This window comes from Cebidichthys violaceus, unplaced genomic scaffold (assembly GCF_023349555.1).
Source record: "Cebidichthys violaceus isolate CVI_PGR_0920_01 unplaced genomic scaffold, fCebVio1.0.p SCAF_11, whole genome shotgun sequence".
Classification (NCBI taxonomy): Eukaryota; Metazoa; Chordata; class Actinopteri; order Perciformes; family Stichaeidae; genus Cebidichthys; species Cebidichthys violaceus.
Window position 1 is genome coordinate 4548545 of NW_027176274.1, and position 15665 is coordinate 4564209.

Genomic DNA, 15665 nt, shown 5'->3' on the forward strand with positions numbered 1-15665 from the left:
TACCATGATAATGAGTTAATTGTCCTGGATTTCAGATGTCCTATCACAATTCTTAAAATCTCTCAAACATTATTTTGCATCCACCACAGTTTTTGAGACAGTTTGAATCCATTACAGTAAATTCCTTCACTCCACACTCTTTTACCGTAGTATCGAAGTACCGTACTTCAGCACAAATTTGAGGTATATTACTTATTATAATAATATTTACTGTATTTCAATTTAATTTTCTACTCCACTAGAATGCAGTTATATATTCATACGTTCCATTTTTTGTACAGCTTAACTAGCTAGTTTTACAAATTCTAATTTATACATACAAATCATGTATGCTAACAAATTCGTATTATTACTATTATTATTATTATTATTATTATTATTATTATATCTGTCACTATAATATAATTACACAACAGTATATAAAGTAATTAAAATCAGCTCCACCTGGACCAACCACTATGGTAAATACTGCTATATCAGTAATATTGCAGCAGCAATATATATATATATATATATATATATAATATATGAACGTATATATAGCCATATAAATATATATAGCTATAAATAGCCGTTCGTATATATAATATATGAACGGCTCACGCCCAGCATGTAGACACGGCTTACTTCCGGGTTTCTGTCCAATCAGATTCAGATCAGGAGTCAACCGCTCATTCAGCCAATCAAACCCAGAGTCAGCGTAGTGGCGACCAATCAAATGGCTGGAACGCGCGTGCTCGTCCCGCCCCGTGTTCATTCAGCAGATAGTTAACTTCACTGTACAAGGGTTTTGGATCTAGTTAGCTAACGGTAATCGGTGTATTTCAGAGAGCGTATGAAAACAACACAATGCGCGTATGTTAGCAAGATACATGCTATTAGCAATGCCACTTCTGAGATGTGTTGTCCCAAATGGAAACGGGACGAGCTAACGTTAAAACGTAAGCTAGCATCACAGTTTTATATTCAGTCTCTTGATGTATGGGTGTTTTTTTAAAACAACAATGGCAAGTTTGGGCAGTGAACCGCTGTGTGGAGAAAAGTAACGGCTAACGGTTAACAGGACAAGTATGTCTCTTCGGCTACGTTCGTGGCTGCTGCTGCTGCTGCTCTCTCTGGGTCTGTTCGGACACGAACTGCCGGTGGGGGCTCGGGCAGACTCGGTAACGTCACCGAGTGCTGCAAAAACTTTAGTTTGGGGACCTGGACTCGAAGCAAACGTCGTGCTTCCAGCTCGATTCTTCTACGTGCAGGCGGCAGACAGCTCGGGGAGAAAGTGAGTAACGCTCGGCCTGCTGGTTGCAGACATTACGTGCTTCTGTTTTCCCCCAGTCTCAGCAAACTGTGAAATGTTATTGGCAAGCAGTGCTGCTATAAAAATGCTCCACGTAGCATCCTTCTGTGGATGTCATGAGGTGTGTCAGTCTGAGCAAACGTATTCTGGTGTCAAGGAAAATGATGTGCACCTCGTTTTTTATAACGTTATATGTAAATACGTGGTAGTGATGGAGCCAGAAGGGGTTTGTGTCAATTATGTAATTACATCAGTATGTGACATCATTGTATGAAAGTTGTCTCATTGTTGAACAACTCCCTCTGTAAGATTATGTTAAGCTTTAAAGCCCAGATGTTCATTGTTTCTATAGAGAAATTAATGTAGTCAAACGTAAAAACCATCACTATTCCATCATAACTTCTATTAAAAAAAAGTATTGTCTCATATTTTAATTATAACCTCCTACCAATTCTATTGACGCAGGATCATTTTTATTTATTAGCACCTGGGGACTGCATGACTACAAAGAGAGGACAACAGAGTAAACCTTTTCAATAGTGGAGACATTTTAAACTAGTCATGAGAGAGAGAGAGAGAGAGAGAGAGAGAGAGAGAGAGAGAGAGAGAGAGAGAGAGCAGACATGAACGTCTGCACCCAAGGGTGAACGAGTCAGACAACCTCCAATGAACCCCTTTCATCAAAAAGCTCCCGTGGGCCCGATGAAGGTATCGCGCTCTATTTGGAGTGACTTTCACAAACACATGCTTTGGGTGTCGAGATGGATCACTGTCTCACTTCCATCCCGGCCTACAACAACACAAAACTACATTATTGTTGTCTGCTGGGACACAAGAGAGACAACAGCAGCATGCCAACATCAAGAAGCCATCATGTTCTATCAGCAACAAGTGACTTCTTATGCACAACTGGCAATATTTAATTACAATATATAGAATCAGAAGAATGGATTTTAATAGTGTGTATTCATAAGATAGCTGAGTCCGTTTCGTTGTTCAAGACATTTTGTGCGCTGCTTGTTATCTACACTAAACTCAGCGTTGTAGTGATGTTATGCTGTGACTTGTGCTCTTTCCTAACGGGAGCACATTCTCCACGTTTGTTCTCTCCCTCACAGTTTAACCACATCACCCGGTGAGAAGACCTTTGAAGTCAAGATTGTGGCTCCAGTGGAGGAGTTCACCCGAATCTGGATCCAGGTCCTGGATCGTCACGATGGCTCCTTCCTGGTTCGCTACAGAATGTACGCCACCTACACGGACCTCCACATCCACGTTCTGCTCAAGAGCAGGAACGTGGCCGGGTCACCGTTCGTTCTCAAAGGTGGAACACAATCCATGTTTCCTACAAAACATTTGTTCGGATGACATCTGTGTGTTTTTTTTTTTTCTTAATGATGCTTCTGTGTTTTGTTTTTTTTTCCTCTGCAGGCCCAGTCTACCATGAGGGCTGTGATTGTCCCCAGCCCAGTGGTTCTGAATGGGAGGTCCACATGCACTGTCCTCAGTCCTTCCCTCAGATAGACAGGGACCTGGCCCTCTACTCTGGTGTTGACCCAGATCTTAATGCGCAGGAGATCCCACAGCGCTTTGGACAGAGACAGAGCCTCTGCCACTACACTGTCAAAGACAACCGGGTACCTCACAATAAACACCGAATATCAGCCTGGTGTAGCGGCTAACTGATGTATTAGTCCAACTGTAACTTCAACATGCAAGTCATCTTACAAAAGAATACCCAGTTCCTCTTACAAACACCGTCAGACCCAAAGGGCAGTTCAGTAATAAAGGCTGGAGAGTAATTCGGGCCATGTGATAATGTAAAGTGGGCCGGGCCCAGGAGAGCCTGCAGCGATGTGACACACCTGTAAGTCTGTCTACCAGGTGTTCAAAGGTACAATCTTCATTCCACTGTGGGGGTCAGTCCAGGTTCCTGTAATGAGGATACGTCTAAAGCCTCGTTCCCACAGCGCTAGCATTACCTGGGAACTTCTGGTAGTTTATCAGTTGCTACAATCTGGAAGTTGAGCTTCCAAACAAATCTCAGTTGTTATAAAATGAATATTCACAATGGACACATTTCTACAACTGTCTGTATGGTTTCAGATGTGTGTGTATATATATATACATGTATATTTAACTGATTTAACACATTTTATTAGGCATAAAAGTTCACTCTTGATGCTGGAAACACTAGTCCGACAATACAATCCCAATTCAGATCCACTTATTATTGGCTTACCAGAGCTTTCGATCATAGTCCACGGTCTTCATCAGCGGATGGAGTTTGCAGCTAAGCATAAAGATGAATTGCTGAAAATTCCGGTGATGTTTTTATGCTGATTTGGCTTTTTTTTTTTTTTTTTTTTATTCTCTTAGGTCTACGTTAAAACTTTTGGAGAGCATGTGGGTTTCAGAATCTTCATGGATGCCATCCTCTTGTCTCTCACCAGAAAGGTAAGCTCTTCTTAAACTGTCTTTGATCCTCTCTAACGCTGAAACATGTGAACGATATTAATCTTTTCATGTTTTATTTCTCACTTGTTTCCGTCGGTGTTGTACGTTCAGGTGCAGCTCCCTGATATAGAGTTCTTCGTTAACCTGGGCGACTGGCCGTTGGAGAAGAGGAAACCCACCGAGAAGATCCATCCCATCTTTTCCTGGTGCGGCTCCAACAACACCAGGGATATTGTCATGCCCACCTATGACCTGACTGAGTCGGTCCTTGAGACCATGGGGAGGTAAGGCTGCGCCTCCGTAGCACAAACACCGTATGCAACTTTGGATTAAGCTGAAAGAGTTGTAGGTAGTTAGTCTACCAATAATACCTGGGAACCCTTAAAGGAACGCTCCACTGAAAATGGAAAATAAACGACTCACTTCCTGGTGGCTCTGATACGTTTGTAGCTTGCCTCTGAGTGGAAGACGGGAGTCATAACCGGCTTGGACACATTGCCGTCCAGCAGTCATGAAGGTGATTTACAATATGCTCTTCTTCCCCTGAGCAGACGACAGCGGGGGAGAAGTAAGCCTGTGTACACAGACCGTGACGCTGTCACAGTGCAGACTGAGTAATGTGGAACCAAAATAGACCTGTGCCAGGATGCTCATTATTTCCTCAGCGTTGCCCAAGACAGCCAATTGGTGTGTGTGTGTGTGTGTGACAGCAGAAGAAAATCTGCTAACAAATATTTCATATTTCGCATCTAGATTGAGCAAGCGGAACGGCTCTCCATATCAGGCATGCATAGAGTGTTTTTTACCCTGCAGATATTCTCACCTTGTAGAGAGTGATACTCGCTCACCAGGTGTGTCCCGTGTCATCTGTAGCTGCTGGCCTCTGCGTGACAAAAAGTCGATTTTCTGTATCGTAACAATGAACTGGGTAAACCAGTTCTTCGTAAAGAGAAAGCAAAGTACGTGCACCAGGGTTCAAATAGTCTATAGACACTGAGGCAAAGCTGACAGTGTGAAGAGAGACCATTACACAGGTGAAGTAACAAGATGACGTTAGTTGTATATGCATGACAGTGAGGTCCTTTATTGTCTTAATCTCGATGAATAACTTGGGAAAACATGCTGTCCGTCCGATGAACAGAGTGAGTCTGGACATGATGTCGGTGCAGGCCAACACCGGGCCTTCGTGGCCGGGGAAGAACGCCACGGCCTTCTGGAGGGGCCGGGACAGTCGACAGGAACGTCTGGAGCTGGTCAAGCTCTCCAGGGCTCACCCCGCCATGATAGATGCTGCCTTCACCAACTTCTTCTTCTTCAAGCACGATGAGAGCCTCTACGGGCCGCTGGTCAAACATGTGTCTTTCTTTGACTTTTTCAAGGTGAGAGTGCTTTTACAGTGCCACTGGCGCTACTAAGCAGTTTTCTTAGGAGCTGATTTTTGAAGATAGTCCCTTCATTTTTCTATTTTTTTTTTTTATTTCTGTCCCCTTTCCACCGCCAGTACAAGTACCAAATAAACATTGACGGCACTGTTGCGGCGTATCGACTGCCGTACCTCCTGGCAGGAGACAGTTTGGTCCTGAAGCAGGACTCTGGCTACTACGAGCATTTCTACAACGAGCTTCAGCCGTGGGAGCACTACATCCCGGTCAGGGCGGACCTCGGAGACCTGCTGGAGAAGATCCAGTGGGCTCGTGACCACGATGAAGAGGTGATGACGATAGTGAATATGGCCATTGCAATGATGATGTATTGGCCTCTTTAAAAATGAACATGGATAACTTTAACATTTTGTCAGAGGGGAGTTTGTTTACTTTTGTTTTTGTTGGTTTGATTTGAAAAAATAATAATAAAGTTGCTCTGATTCTTGTCTTTTAGGCAAAGAAAATTGCACTGGCGGGTCAACAGTTTGCTCGCAATCATCTTATGGGAAACAGCATATTTTGTTACTACTACAAACTTTTCCAGGTAACATTTCGGCACTTTCAGAGTTCCATCGGCGCTGTTTGCTCTTATTTACGTGCCTCTGGATAAGATGGTTTCACATGATACAACAGAAATGTCTTCCCTGCCTGTCACAGTCCTCTATGTAAGTTCAGCGTTCTTCTTACAGAAATACGCCAAACTCCAGGTCACCGAGCCCAAGATTCGAGAAGACATGGAGCTTGTCGAGCAGCCCAGTGATGACCTGTTTCCATGCTCCTGCCACAGGACGAGGGTAAGGGACACCGTCACGCTCATCTTGCATCAGAGGGACTTTGTCTTGGCTCACAGGATTACACGAGTCATCAGTGGAGTCTAGACCCACTGATGTCAATAGGCCATTTTGACATGTCATTACAGGGTCAAAGCAGGTGTTACGAATAGCATAATACTGGTATTAATGTTTAAACTTTGCTTCCTACAATGTGGCTCCCTCTGGTGTATGTAAGGTGTCACTGCAACTTGCTAAATGAATGCCAGTTGAACAGAAGAACGTAGAGCAGTGATGACCCATGTTCCTGCCACAGGGTGAGGGTGAGGGGCTCTGCTGAGTTTCCCTTTCATCGGAGACACTTTGTCTTGGCAGCAACAGGACTAGTCAGGCAATAGAAGTGAAAACTGTGTGGGTGGCCAATGGATATGTGGGAGCTTTAAATGTGATGAAGGGAAACCATGAGCCACCATTTCCATTCAAACCAAACTGCCGTGCCGCTGCCTCTTATTGGATTTTACAAAATTATATTTTGTCAGTGTCTGATGGCACACGCTAAATAAATCCAGCTGATTTAAATGCTGGCACAGATATCGTCTCATCTAGTCACACCGCATCTCAGATTACCATCTTAATCTCTTTGTTTGTTTTTCAGGCGAAGGATGAACTTTGATTGACCCGTCATCCAGTTACACAGCCATCCTTCATATCTGATATACTGCCAAATAATGTTTTAGAGTGTTAAATAATTGTACGACTATGACTACCGCATCTCATTTTTAAAATAAATATTTTTTTGTATGTTGAAAGTGGTCTTTTTTTCTACTTTTGTTGTCTACAAATGCACACAAACCCATATACATACACACAAGCAGAAACCTACATTTGCCTTTTTAAAGTGCTGTTGAACTGTGTGTTGTGGCGTTTACATCCTGAGACATCGCACACATATTAAAGCCTGGTATCTCTAATTTAACTCTGTATTATGTGTTAACTCTGCATTGTCGTCAAACATCTGACATGCTGAGGTGGCTTTAAAAAAGAACAAACAAATAAACCCTGCATCCAATGATGGCCGTTCTGTAGCTGCCAAGTCAATGTATTCAGAACATTGCTGACAGGTGGAAGCGTCGTTTAGTAGAGCTGTAATGACTCCTCCTGAACAGTAGATGTCGCCTTGAGTCAGGTTCCACTCTACGGATTTCAGAGAAGAAACCTCTAAACAGTCTTGTAATGGACGAGGAGGGTTAATTAAACGAGCAGAGCGGAGTGGAACCTGTCTATTTTCATCTCTAACGCGGCTCCTGTTACACTGCGCATGTGCCACTCCCCATAGAACAAGACCGTGTTCTTTCATTCAATGGTAATGGAAGAGTTTGACGAGGTAAATATCAAGCATTAGCCACAATGGATGTCGTTGGGACACCGGACACAGCGCTCACTGACTTCTCACTGGCTTTCAGGACAAAGTGAAAGTTCCATTTGGGACAAAGCATCTGGATGCTGCCATGTGTTTCCCTGCCTCGGCTACAGATGTTCACACGGCCGTCATTCTCACCCACGGGGCGGGTGGAGACATGAACTTTAAACATCTGGTTTCTCTGGCACACGCCTTGGCTTCAAATGGTTTCCTTTGTTTCCGTTTCACGTGTAAAGGTTTAAACTTGGCGTATAAAGTAAAGGCTTACCGCGCTGTGTGGGTGAGATGTTCCATTCATTCCAGACATAGCAGTCACTATTGTATCCACAACTAATAACAGATTCAGAATCAGTAGGATGTTTTGACACACTTGTGTTTCCTCCCTTAGGACTTCTTGAAATCTCTACAGAAGTTTACCATAAAGCACATATTTGTTGGAGGTAAGCAACACTAGTGGGCTTACTTTGATTTACATCTAATACACTAACATGTGCCAATTTACCATGTATTTAAGTACCTGTTGAGTTTAATTTCTAAGGTGTTGGAAGTTAAATGAACAATACAATAATAGACGGATCAATTCAATTACTTATAATGGGTCATATTCTGAAATGCCAGTATTGGTTAATCTGCCCTTAAACAGTTCTAGGTTTTGCCAAAATTGTGCATTGTTAAAAAAAAAAAAGAAAAGAAGAGAGAATACAATATGAAATGCAGCACTCGCTGAGTATGATATCTTGACTCCATCCACAGGAAGGTCGATGGGATGTCGTGCTGCTGCGGCTTTAGCCAGGCAGCTGAGCGATGAATCCCAGGATGCATTGCAGGGCGTCATCTGCCTGTCGTTCCCTCTGCATCCTCCGGCGCAGACGCATGCCCATCTGCAACGGACTGAGGATCTCAGGGGGCTACCGGAGCACCTGCCTGTGCTGTGTGTGTCAGGCACTGAGGACAACATGTGTGACAGGGTGAGGACGGTTGGGGGGGGGGGGGGGGGGGGGGCAATTTCTTATACAGTTGTAGGATTTTCAATTTGTATTTACGTAAGTGTGTATGCATTAAGTTACTTATCTTTTCTTCTACATTATTGATATTTATTAATCATTCCATTGTTTTGCATCCTGATTTATTTTTTTCATTCTTATTTTGCTTGCTCAGGTGCTTTTTGAAGGGACGGTAAAAGAAATGAAAGCTAAAGTTGAGGTTTTCTGGCTGGAAGGAGGCAGTCATGGACTGACAGTGAAGGGAAGGTCGGAGGATTCTGTGCTGGATGAAGTGAATCTACAAGTCATCACCTGGATGAGTAATCAGGGAACATAGATTCATTCAGTTAATTTGTTTTTGTGATGTTCTTTTTAGTCAAATAAAGGATATATGTATTTGTACACTGTGTGGACAAATTGTTTTGTCTTTTTTTATAAGACATTCTTGAAAATGAAATGGAAAAATGATTCACTGCTACCAAAAATAAAAATGTTATGTCCCAGAAAATAAGTCGTTTTGCTAGTCATCCACACCGCAGCCAGAATGTCTTCACCTGTGCACAAAATCTGACAAACAATAATACTGTAGTACTTTACATTGACTCTGCAGCACAATTTCAAATGACCTACGATCTCTAAATTTTATAACAAGACTGGGACGCATTTATCATATTTCTGGTAAAGTAAAGGCGTACCACTGATTTTGTCCATACTGGGATCCTGTAGGTATGAATAAATGTATGTCCTTACAGTTTGCAGGTGCCTTAGTTATCATGGCAACTGACCTCAGTGAGAACTCAAGCTAGTTTGTGAGACCAGAAACCCAGGGTTGATCAAGGGATTCAAATTAATCCCAAATTAGTTAAACTTTCTCTTTGTTCTTTATTTTTTTATAGTAAAAGACATTTTTGCAAATTGAAGGGTGTTTACCAGAAAGTCCACTTCCAGATGCGGGCCCTTTGATTTCTCTCTCTAAAGACATTTTACAAGTACAATACCTCATCACAAGGTAGGAAGAGAATAAAATACATGTATGTAACGCTAGGGGGGGATAAAGATCTATATTACAAAAACGTAATACAGTACAACGTTATACGGTTTGAATTGCTTTTTATTTTAGAGTGTTGCATTTAATTAATCTATTATTTGAACATATTGCTTAAAGCATGGTTTCTTGAATTTACATTTATAGATACTGAAATTGTTCATTATAATAATAAAATTACATTAATCGTGTACAAATAAGAGTTTTCCTGAGTCCTACACAAAACAACGCATTCCTTTAAAGCATCAATATTGTCATTAATAAAAGCACATAGGTTTCACAACCGGGGAATGCCAAAATAAATGCACACCAGTTCCTTGACATTCATAACAGAAACTACAACTCAAAACCAATAACCTCCAAATTCCATAACTTGACTGGTGATTAAGTATCGATGGAATTCAAACAGCGTAAACATTACTACTATTAGTACTGTTGTCCGACCTGCAGCTGAACCGCAATGTGTTGCCTGTGCCTTTAAGACAAACTCTGACGTTTACATTTAGTCGAATACGATTGGCTGGCTCACTTCCGCATGTTTCTTTCTCGGGGAAGCATGGCAGGAGAACCGTGGAACAGGGTAAACATTGCTTTTCCCGGTGCCGTTTCTCGTGTCCGTGTGCACTTCACTTCAACTACAGGTACGATTGTTATGTTCGGATGTTAACTAGCGTAATATGCGGATGATAGACCAAAGACACTCTGTGTATATTGCAACCCACGTGTTAGGGGCATAGATCCACCCTCAGCAGTGATGAGGAGTTGTACTTCATCGTTGAATGAACTGTCATGTTTGAGTGTTGTTGCTGTCACGCAGATGCACGTGTTAAAGACCTGCTGGTGGAGAATGAGATGGTGCTTAAGCTGCTTCGGAGTGAGTTGCTTCAAACGGAGGTACGACTTCTGTACGAGCTGCTGTACGTCCTGAACAACAGCTCCAGAGGCAACAAGACGTTCAAGGGCTTAAAGCAGGTGAGGAAACAGACACATAGAAGAGGTAGAGCTGACAAAGCTGAAGAACTAACTGATGTGCCATTTTCATTTTCCTCTCACAGGTTGAACAATGCATAAACAGGCTGAAGTGCATGAAGCTTGATGTTGCTCTGCAGGAGCTGACAGAGTTGTGTCCCAACAGATTTCAAAGGTACATAAAATGAATATAAAAAAGCTTTACTGTCTCAGTGTGATGTGCTGTTTTTTGTTTATGAACATAAAGGCGTCAAACACAGTCTTTGCTGTTTAATGTCACACAATGTGTGTGTAAGCTTGCATGGATTAACTGCTATAAACTATAAACAATTCACTGGAGCTTGATCGGCCTATGCAGACTTATAATATCTCCGGCAGCGATCTTCCACATCAGGTCAGGACATTTCTATGCTGTGGGTTTAGAAAAAAAAATTAACAATGTAAAAGGAATTGCAACTTTACATTTCAGAGTTCAAAAGTACCAGAGAATAATAAATACACAACATGCGTTTCTTTTATTTTGTTCCTAAAGTATCTTATGTAATTAAGAGTAAAATTGACTATGTGACATATCTCTCAGTGGCAGTAACAATCTCATAGGGAAACCTTTTAACATGAGATTTTTCAGCTGAAGCCATAGGGTGGCTCCTTACTCCACTATGGCAGATCAGTTAAACCGTGTTAGTCTACAGCTTCAAAGTCTTCACAGCAGTGACTGATTTTGTTTAAATGTGTGTGTGAGGCTGTAATGACATGCTGGTGTGTGTTCAGAGGACTGAGCATGGAGGCCGGGCAGTGTGACGTCCCCAGTCAGCCCATGCTGGAGTGGCTCTGTCTCAAAGTGCTGGGAGCCGGCCGGCTGATGAGCTGCACCTTGAGTCGCTGCAGCAGAGCTTTCACGTATCCTTTTTTTTTTTTTTTTTTTTTAAAGGTGGTACTGTTCAGAAACACGAAGAGTAATCTGACAGAAATCTCTGAAAAGTTTTTGTGAATCTTTTTTTTGTCTTGAGTTAAGTGTGATGAGTCTTTGCTTTTCTTGATGCCACCTCCTGGGTTTGTCCTTAAGAGATTTGTGCTTCAGACTCTCAAAGCAGCAGATGAAGTGGGAGGAGTTTGTTATCTTGAATATGGTGATAACCAGCATGCTCAGTCGTCTCTGGTGAGTGCGCTCTTCCTCATGGTCGCGTCTGAAAAAGCTGAGAAATGCAAAACGATGCAGAATTATACCGCACAAGGCAGCTTTGCATGTTGAGTTTAAAAATATACTCTGCAGTAGAAATGTTGAGAGACCACTGCCGTCCTCCAAACCTAAACCCGCCTTCCTTGTGCTTCATCAGGGTGATTTCCCGCGGTGTCCTGGTCAGCCTGTCCGCTCTGTATCAGCAGCTCCTGGAGCTCCTCAGAGAAGTAGCCAACGCCCAGCCCATGGCCTTCCTCAAAGACTTCTCCCTGCCAGCAGATATGGCTCAGTTCCTGGGTCCTTCTGATGCATTTCTACTGGCCAAAAAGCCGGCACATGGTCACCGGGCTACATACCACAAGGAGAAGCAGCAGCAGCAGCAGCAGCAGCAGGAGAGGAGGAGGAAGAAGGAACCTTCTGTTAAAGTCAAGAACCAGGGAGGGAAGAGGAAAGTCAAAGAAGATCTGGGTGTTTCTATTGAAAGAGGTGTGGAGCTTTTTCACTGCTCTGTATTATGTATGACAGATATGACACAAGTCCTTCACAGGAGGGTGACGAAACAACTGCAGGTTCTGAAAAACCAGTCGGCCTGTGGTTTGCTTTCATCGCTACTCATAGTTGACGTGATAATCCTCAATGTAGCCTTGTGTGATTTGCACCAGGTGATTTTAGCAAAGCTGTATTTTTACCCGGTGCTTCATTTTCTCACCATCTCATTCACCATGCAGAGGGAACAATGTTACAACAGTATTGACCTTATTGTTATTTTTTTCAGGTATCGGTCTTGACTCTGACATGAAGCCTTTTCTCAAGGTTGTCAGGGACTTTACTGAGGTATGTGAGAGAACCAAATATATATATATATATATATATATATATATATATATATATATATATATTTTAATATTTAAAGAATATGTAATCATCCTATCTAATGATTATGTAATTTTGTTACCCAAGGGCAAGTCCTCCCCACAGAAAGCACACGAGGCTGACGAGAAACAAAAGTTCAAGAGACGAGTGAGAGAGGCTACGACCTTCATAGACATGGCGACGCATCTAGAGGAAATGATCCCATGGTGTGACTCCCAGAAGATGCGGAAGGAGAAGCGTCTTTTAACCTTCCTGCTGTTAAAGTGCCAAAGGATGAAATACCTAGAGGCAGCAGGTTACAAGTAAGAGCAACAGCAGAATATTGGTCAGTTAATTAGGTACGAATATAATGTCCAGTACAACATCATCACTGACTATTACCCAGACAATCATATATTATTATTATTATTATTATGAAAAGCCACATAAATTAAGACTTTTGGCTGAACAGTTGTGTTGGATTGCATTAGACTGTACAGCTGTACCGTATAAAGTAGCTGCTATGTGTGAAGGAAAAGTACATACTCAAGTATTCTGTGACATACTGATACTGCTCCTCTTTCTGTAATTCGTCCTCATCCCCAGCGTCCGGAGGAGGTTGCGGTCCTTCAGACAGGAAGTCTGCTGGGCTTCATCTCCTCGAGGGTCAGCGCCGAGAGCCCGTCGGTCGTCTGCTCGCCTGAGAACTCGCCTTCAGTCACTCAGGAGTCGATTTAAGTGTTCGGCGCTGAGAACTGGCGTGAAAAAGAAACCGCCGAAGAGGACTGAGTCATCGGCGTCTGGACTGTCAGGGGACGACCAAATACGCAGGAGCGCATGCAAGGCGACATCTCAGACCGCCAGCTGTGACGGCCTTGATGACATAGATGATATATTTGCCTCTGTGGGTTTGTGACACTTTGGAATAGACAGGTCCAAGGAAACAAAGGACATAGCTCAGTATGTGACGCATGCTTTTGTTATGACAGGAAAGATGGAATTTGATGAGAACTGCTGATTGGACATGGTATGAAGTGCTAAACAGAAGCAGTCACTATATTGCCGAAAGTAGAAGTGGGGATTTTTTTTTAAGAATAGGTAAAAAAAAAAAAAGGTAGTTTCCACTCTTGTTTGGTCTAATAGGGACTGAATAATAAGGTATTTAAATATTTGAAATGGAGGAACTTCAGAGCAGGCAAATCATAAGAAACATCTCCCGCTCCTGGCGCTTGTCTTTTGTCTCAGAAGGACAAGAGCGTTGAACGCTTTTGTCACAGATAAAACCTCCACAGCAGTCATTTGAATAGAAATGTTTTGAAGCGTGTCTGCTGCAACAAATGTGAACACAAATATTCAAAGGTTGAGCTTGAAATCCTAAGACTGTAAAACCCCATATGCAAGAAAGTTGATTTTCCATATTTTTTATATTTTTACACTGCATACGCTGCGCAAGGAAGTATTTTTTTCTTCTTCTTGTCACATTTATGCAATGATTTCAGTGAAGATGCTAATCTTCTAGACACTGTTAACTATAACACAACTAATCCACATGTGTGAGGCGTACAGAACCAATGGAACTGATCCAAAGAGACTGTTTTTTTAGAAATACCAGAGTCTTGACCTGAATTGTTTTTTAAACATGTATAGATGTATCTGTTGACTGTGGAACAGCTTTATGATACAGTGTAATGGACTTGGGTTGTTCCTGAGCACTGAAGCCACATTTTATTGGTACTGAACACCAAATGAGGCTTTAGTCCCGTTCAGACATGCGTACGGTGAACAGTAGAGAGCTGTTAAGTGCACATCTTGTTCCACCCTCTGAAGACAGCGCTGCAGGTATAATAACATGCATGTCTAATGCCCAACGCAATAAAACCTGTTTAATGAACCATGCAATATACTGCAAATGCTTATTTCAGGCAGTGAAAGCCGTGCATGTTACAGATCCCACGTCAAAAAGGCTTCTTAAAACCCTCACGGTATTTCTGTCTCCACCTGGTGGAGTTGATAAATGAATGCATTCGATGATTAGTTCCAGGCTGTTGATTGTTCTCGGAGAATATGCGATGAATCATTCATCCTTGGTAATTGTGAACCAGACGTCTCTCCTTTTTGAATTGAATGTGTGCTGGAGAGTGAGTGCTGATAGGAGCGGAGAACACACACACACACACACACACACACACACACCGGCAGTGGTGTGTGTCAGTAAGCGGGGTGGGCCAGCTCTAGGCCTTTTTGAAGTCAAGTGTGAGAACTGTGCAGGTGTTATCACATCCAAAACGCGCAGGTGTCTGGCAGTCCACAGCGACCGGGGTTGTTCACGAGTGGAGGCTCTGCACCACATTAGAAGCTAAAGGGTTAGTTTTGCTGCAGCCTGTGTTTTCTTCCTGCCCACCATCTTGTCATCCTTTGCCAAAAAAAAAAGACACAGTTTTCCCATCTGCACAAATACAACGGTGCAGTTTTCTCCGTCCTCACCGAGCGCTGACTGGGTTGAGTTATGGTCTGGCATTAGCCCGCCAGCTTCATTTGTCCACGTGAGTCTGCAGATTCCTGATGTGCGTTCTGGGTTTCATCTAAACCAGTTAGGCGAGGTGGACTCTCCTGCAGAGGAAGAGCCTTGAATGTCTGCTTTCTGTATTCACAGGCACGTCGATAGTCGGACGATTTCTATCTCTGCATAAAGTTTGAAGGAGTGCCAAATGCTGTCAGTACCCAGATTAATAGGAGGGACACTTGTATGAGCATAAAGGGGAATATACATGCCAGCAAAACCTTTTGAGCACTTTTAATTTAGCAGCTATTATCTCCAACAAAATGTGAACGTAATCAATTTTTTTCTTGCAAATCTTGTCCTTTAGTAGAAATGAAAGCACCGCTGGATAAATGAATCTACAAAAAAACAATGCAGCAGAGGTGCCTTGTTGAAGATTTACTCAAATATAAACTGAGGATATTAGTTTTCATGCAATACAAAAAGACTCTGACCGTGCTACTTTTAATGAAATACAAAATAAAGTAAATTCAATAACATGCAGTGACAGCAATTTAGAGATTGTGTCAGTGGTGCATTCTTCATCGACTGTGCATAACGTCACCAACACGCCTGCAGAGTTTGGGTTTGTTTAACTCTGTACAGACTGTGGGGCTGTTGAGCTGATTAACAAGTGTCTACATTTACTTTACCTCGGCCACTGGTAAACCAATGGAGAGGCCACAATTTGTTGCCAATAAGCAGCAATGAAACATAAAATGCTGACACGTA

General features: G+C 42.5%; 3 protein-coding genes across 3 annotated transcripts; all 3 read left to right on the plus strand.

The window, feature by feature from the left end:
- Positions 1–768: 768 nt before the first annotated feature.
- Positions 769–6754, plus strand: poglut2 (protein O-glucosyltransferase 2). The gene is made up of 10 exons (XM_068701456.1): positions 769–1276; positions 2413–2618; positions 2726–2931; positions 3674–3751; positions 3863–4035; positions 4893–5130; positions 5253–5462; positions 5630–5719; positions 5865–5969; positions 6601–6754. The coding sequence occupies exons 1-10, from the start codon at positions 1071–1073 to the stop codon at positions 6616–6618; spliced, it is 1530 nt and encodes a 509-aa protein (XP_068557557.1). The 5' UTR covers positions 769–1070; the 3' UTR covers positions 6619–6754.
- A 415-nt stretch (positions 6755–7169) lies between these two features.
- On the plus strand, positions 7170–8828 carry tex30 (testis expressed 30). The gene is made up of 5 exons (XM_068734568.1): positions 7170–7329; positions 7409–7645; positions 7754–7805; positions 8119–8333; positions 8524–8828. The coding sequence occupies exons 1-5, from the start codon at positions 7306–7308 to the stop codon at positions 8683–8685; spliced, it is 690 nt and encodes a 229-aa protein (XP_068590669.1). The 5' UTR covers positions 7170–7305; the 3' UTR covers positions 8686–8828.
- A 1109-nt stretch (positions 8829–9937) lies between these two features.
- On the plus strand, positions 9938–14286 carry nepro (nucleolus and neural progenitor protein). The gene is made up of 9 exons (XM_068734581.1): positions 9938–10034; positions 10211–10365; positions 10449–10537; positions 11134–11262; positions 11444–11521; positions 11700–12028; positions 12318–12376; positions 12503–12717; positions 13001–14286. Exons 1-9 carry the CDS (start codon positions 9950–9952, stop codon positions 13308–13310), a joined length of 1449 nt encoding a protein of 482 aa, XP_068590682.1. The 5' UTR covers positions 9938–9949; the 3' UTR covers positions 13311–14286.
- The last annotated feature ends 1379 nt before the right edge of the window (positions 14287–15665 follow it).

What these genes read in the sequence shown, in the direction of transcription:
- poglut2 (XM_068701456.1), top strand. Translation starts at nt 1,071, where the DNA reads ATGTCTCTTCGGCTACGTTCGTGGCTGCTGCTGCTGCTGCTCTCTCTG. An exon ending in GCAGACAGCTCGGGGAGAAA is followed by an intron (nt 1,277 to 2,412) that starts GTGAGTAACGCT and finishes TCTCCCTCACAG; the next exon opens with TTTAACCACATCACCCGGTG. An exon ending in CTTTCTTTGACTTTTTCAAG is followed by an intron (nt 5,131 to 5,252) that starts GTGAGAGTGCTT and finishes TTCCACCGCCAG; the next exon opens with TACAAGTACCAAATAAACAT.
- tex30 (XM_068734568.1), top strand. Translation starts at nt 7,306, where the DNA reads ATGGTAATGGAAGAGTTTGACGAG. An exon ending in TAATGGAAGAGTTTGACGAG is followed by an intron (nt 7,330 to 7,408) that starts GTAAATATCAAG and finishes ACTGGCTTTCAG; the next exon opens with GACAAAGTGAAAGTTCCATT. An exon ending in AGGCTTACCGCGCTGTGTGG is followed by an intron (nt 7,646 to 7,753) that starts GTGAGATGTTCC and finishes TTCCTCCCTTAG; the next exon opens with GACTTCTTGAAATCTCTACA.
- nepro (XM_068734581.1), top strand. Translation starts at nt 9,950, where the DNA reads ATGGCAGGAGAACCGTGGAACAGGGTAAACATTGCTTTTCCCGGTGCC. An exon ending in GCACTTCACTTCAACTACAG is followed by an intron (nt 10,035 to 10,210) that starts GTACGATTGTTA and finishes GCTGTCACGCAG; the next exon opens with ATGCACGTGTTAAAGACCTG. An exon ending in TGTCCCAACAGATTTCAAAG is followed by an intron (nt 10,538 to 11,133) that starts GTACATAAAATG and finishes GTGTGTGTTCAG; the next exon opens with AGGACTGAGCATGGAGGCCG.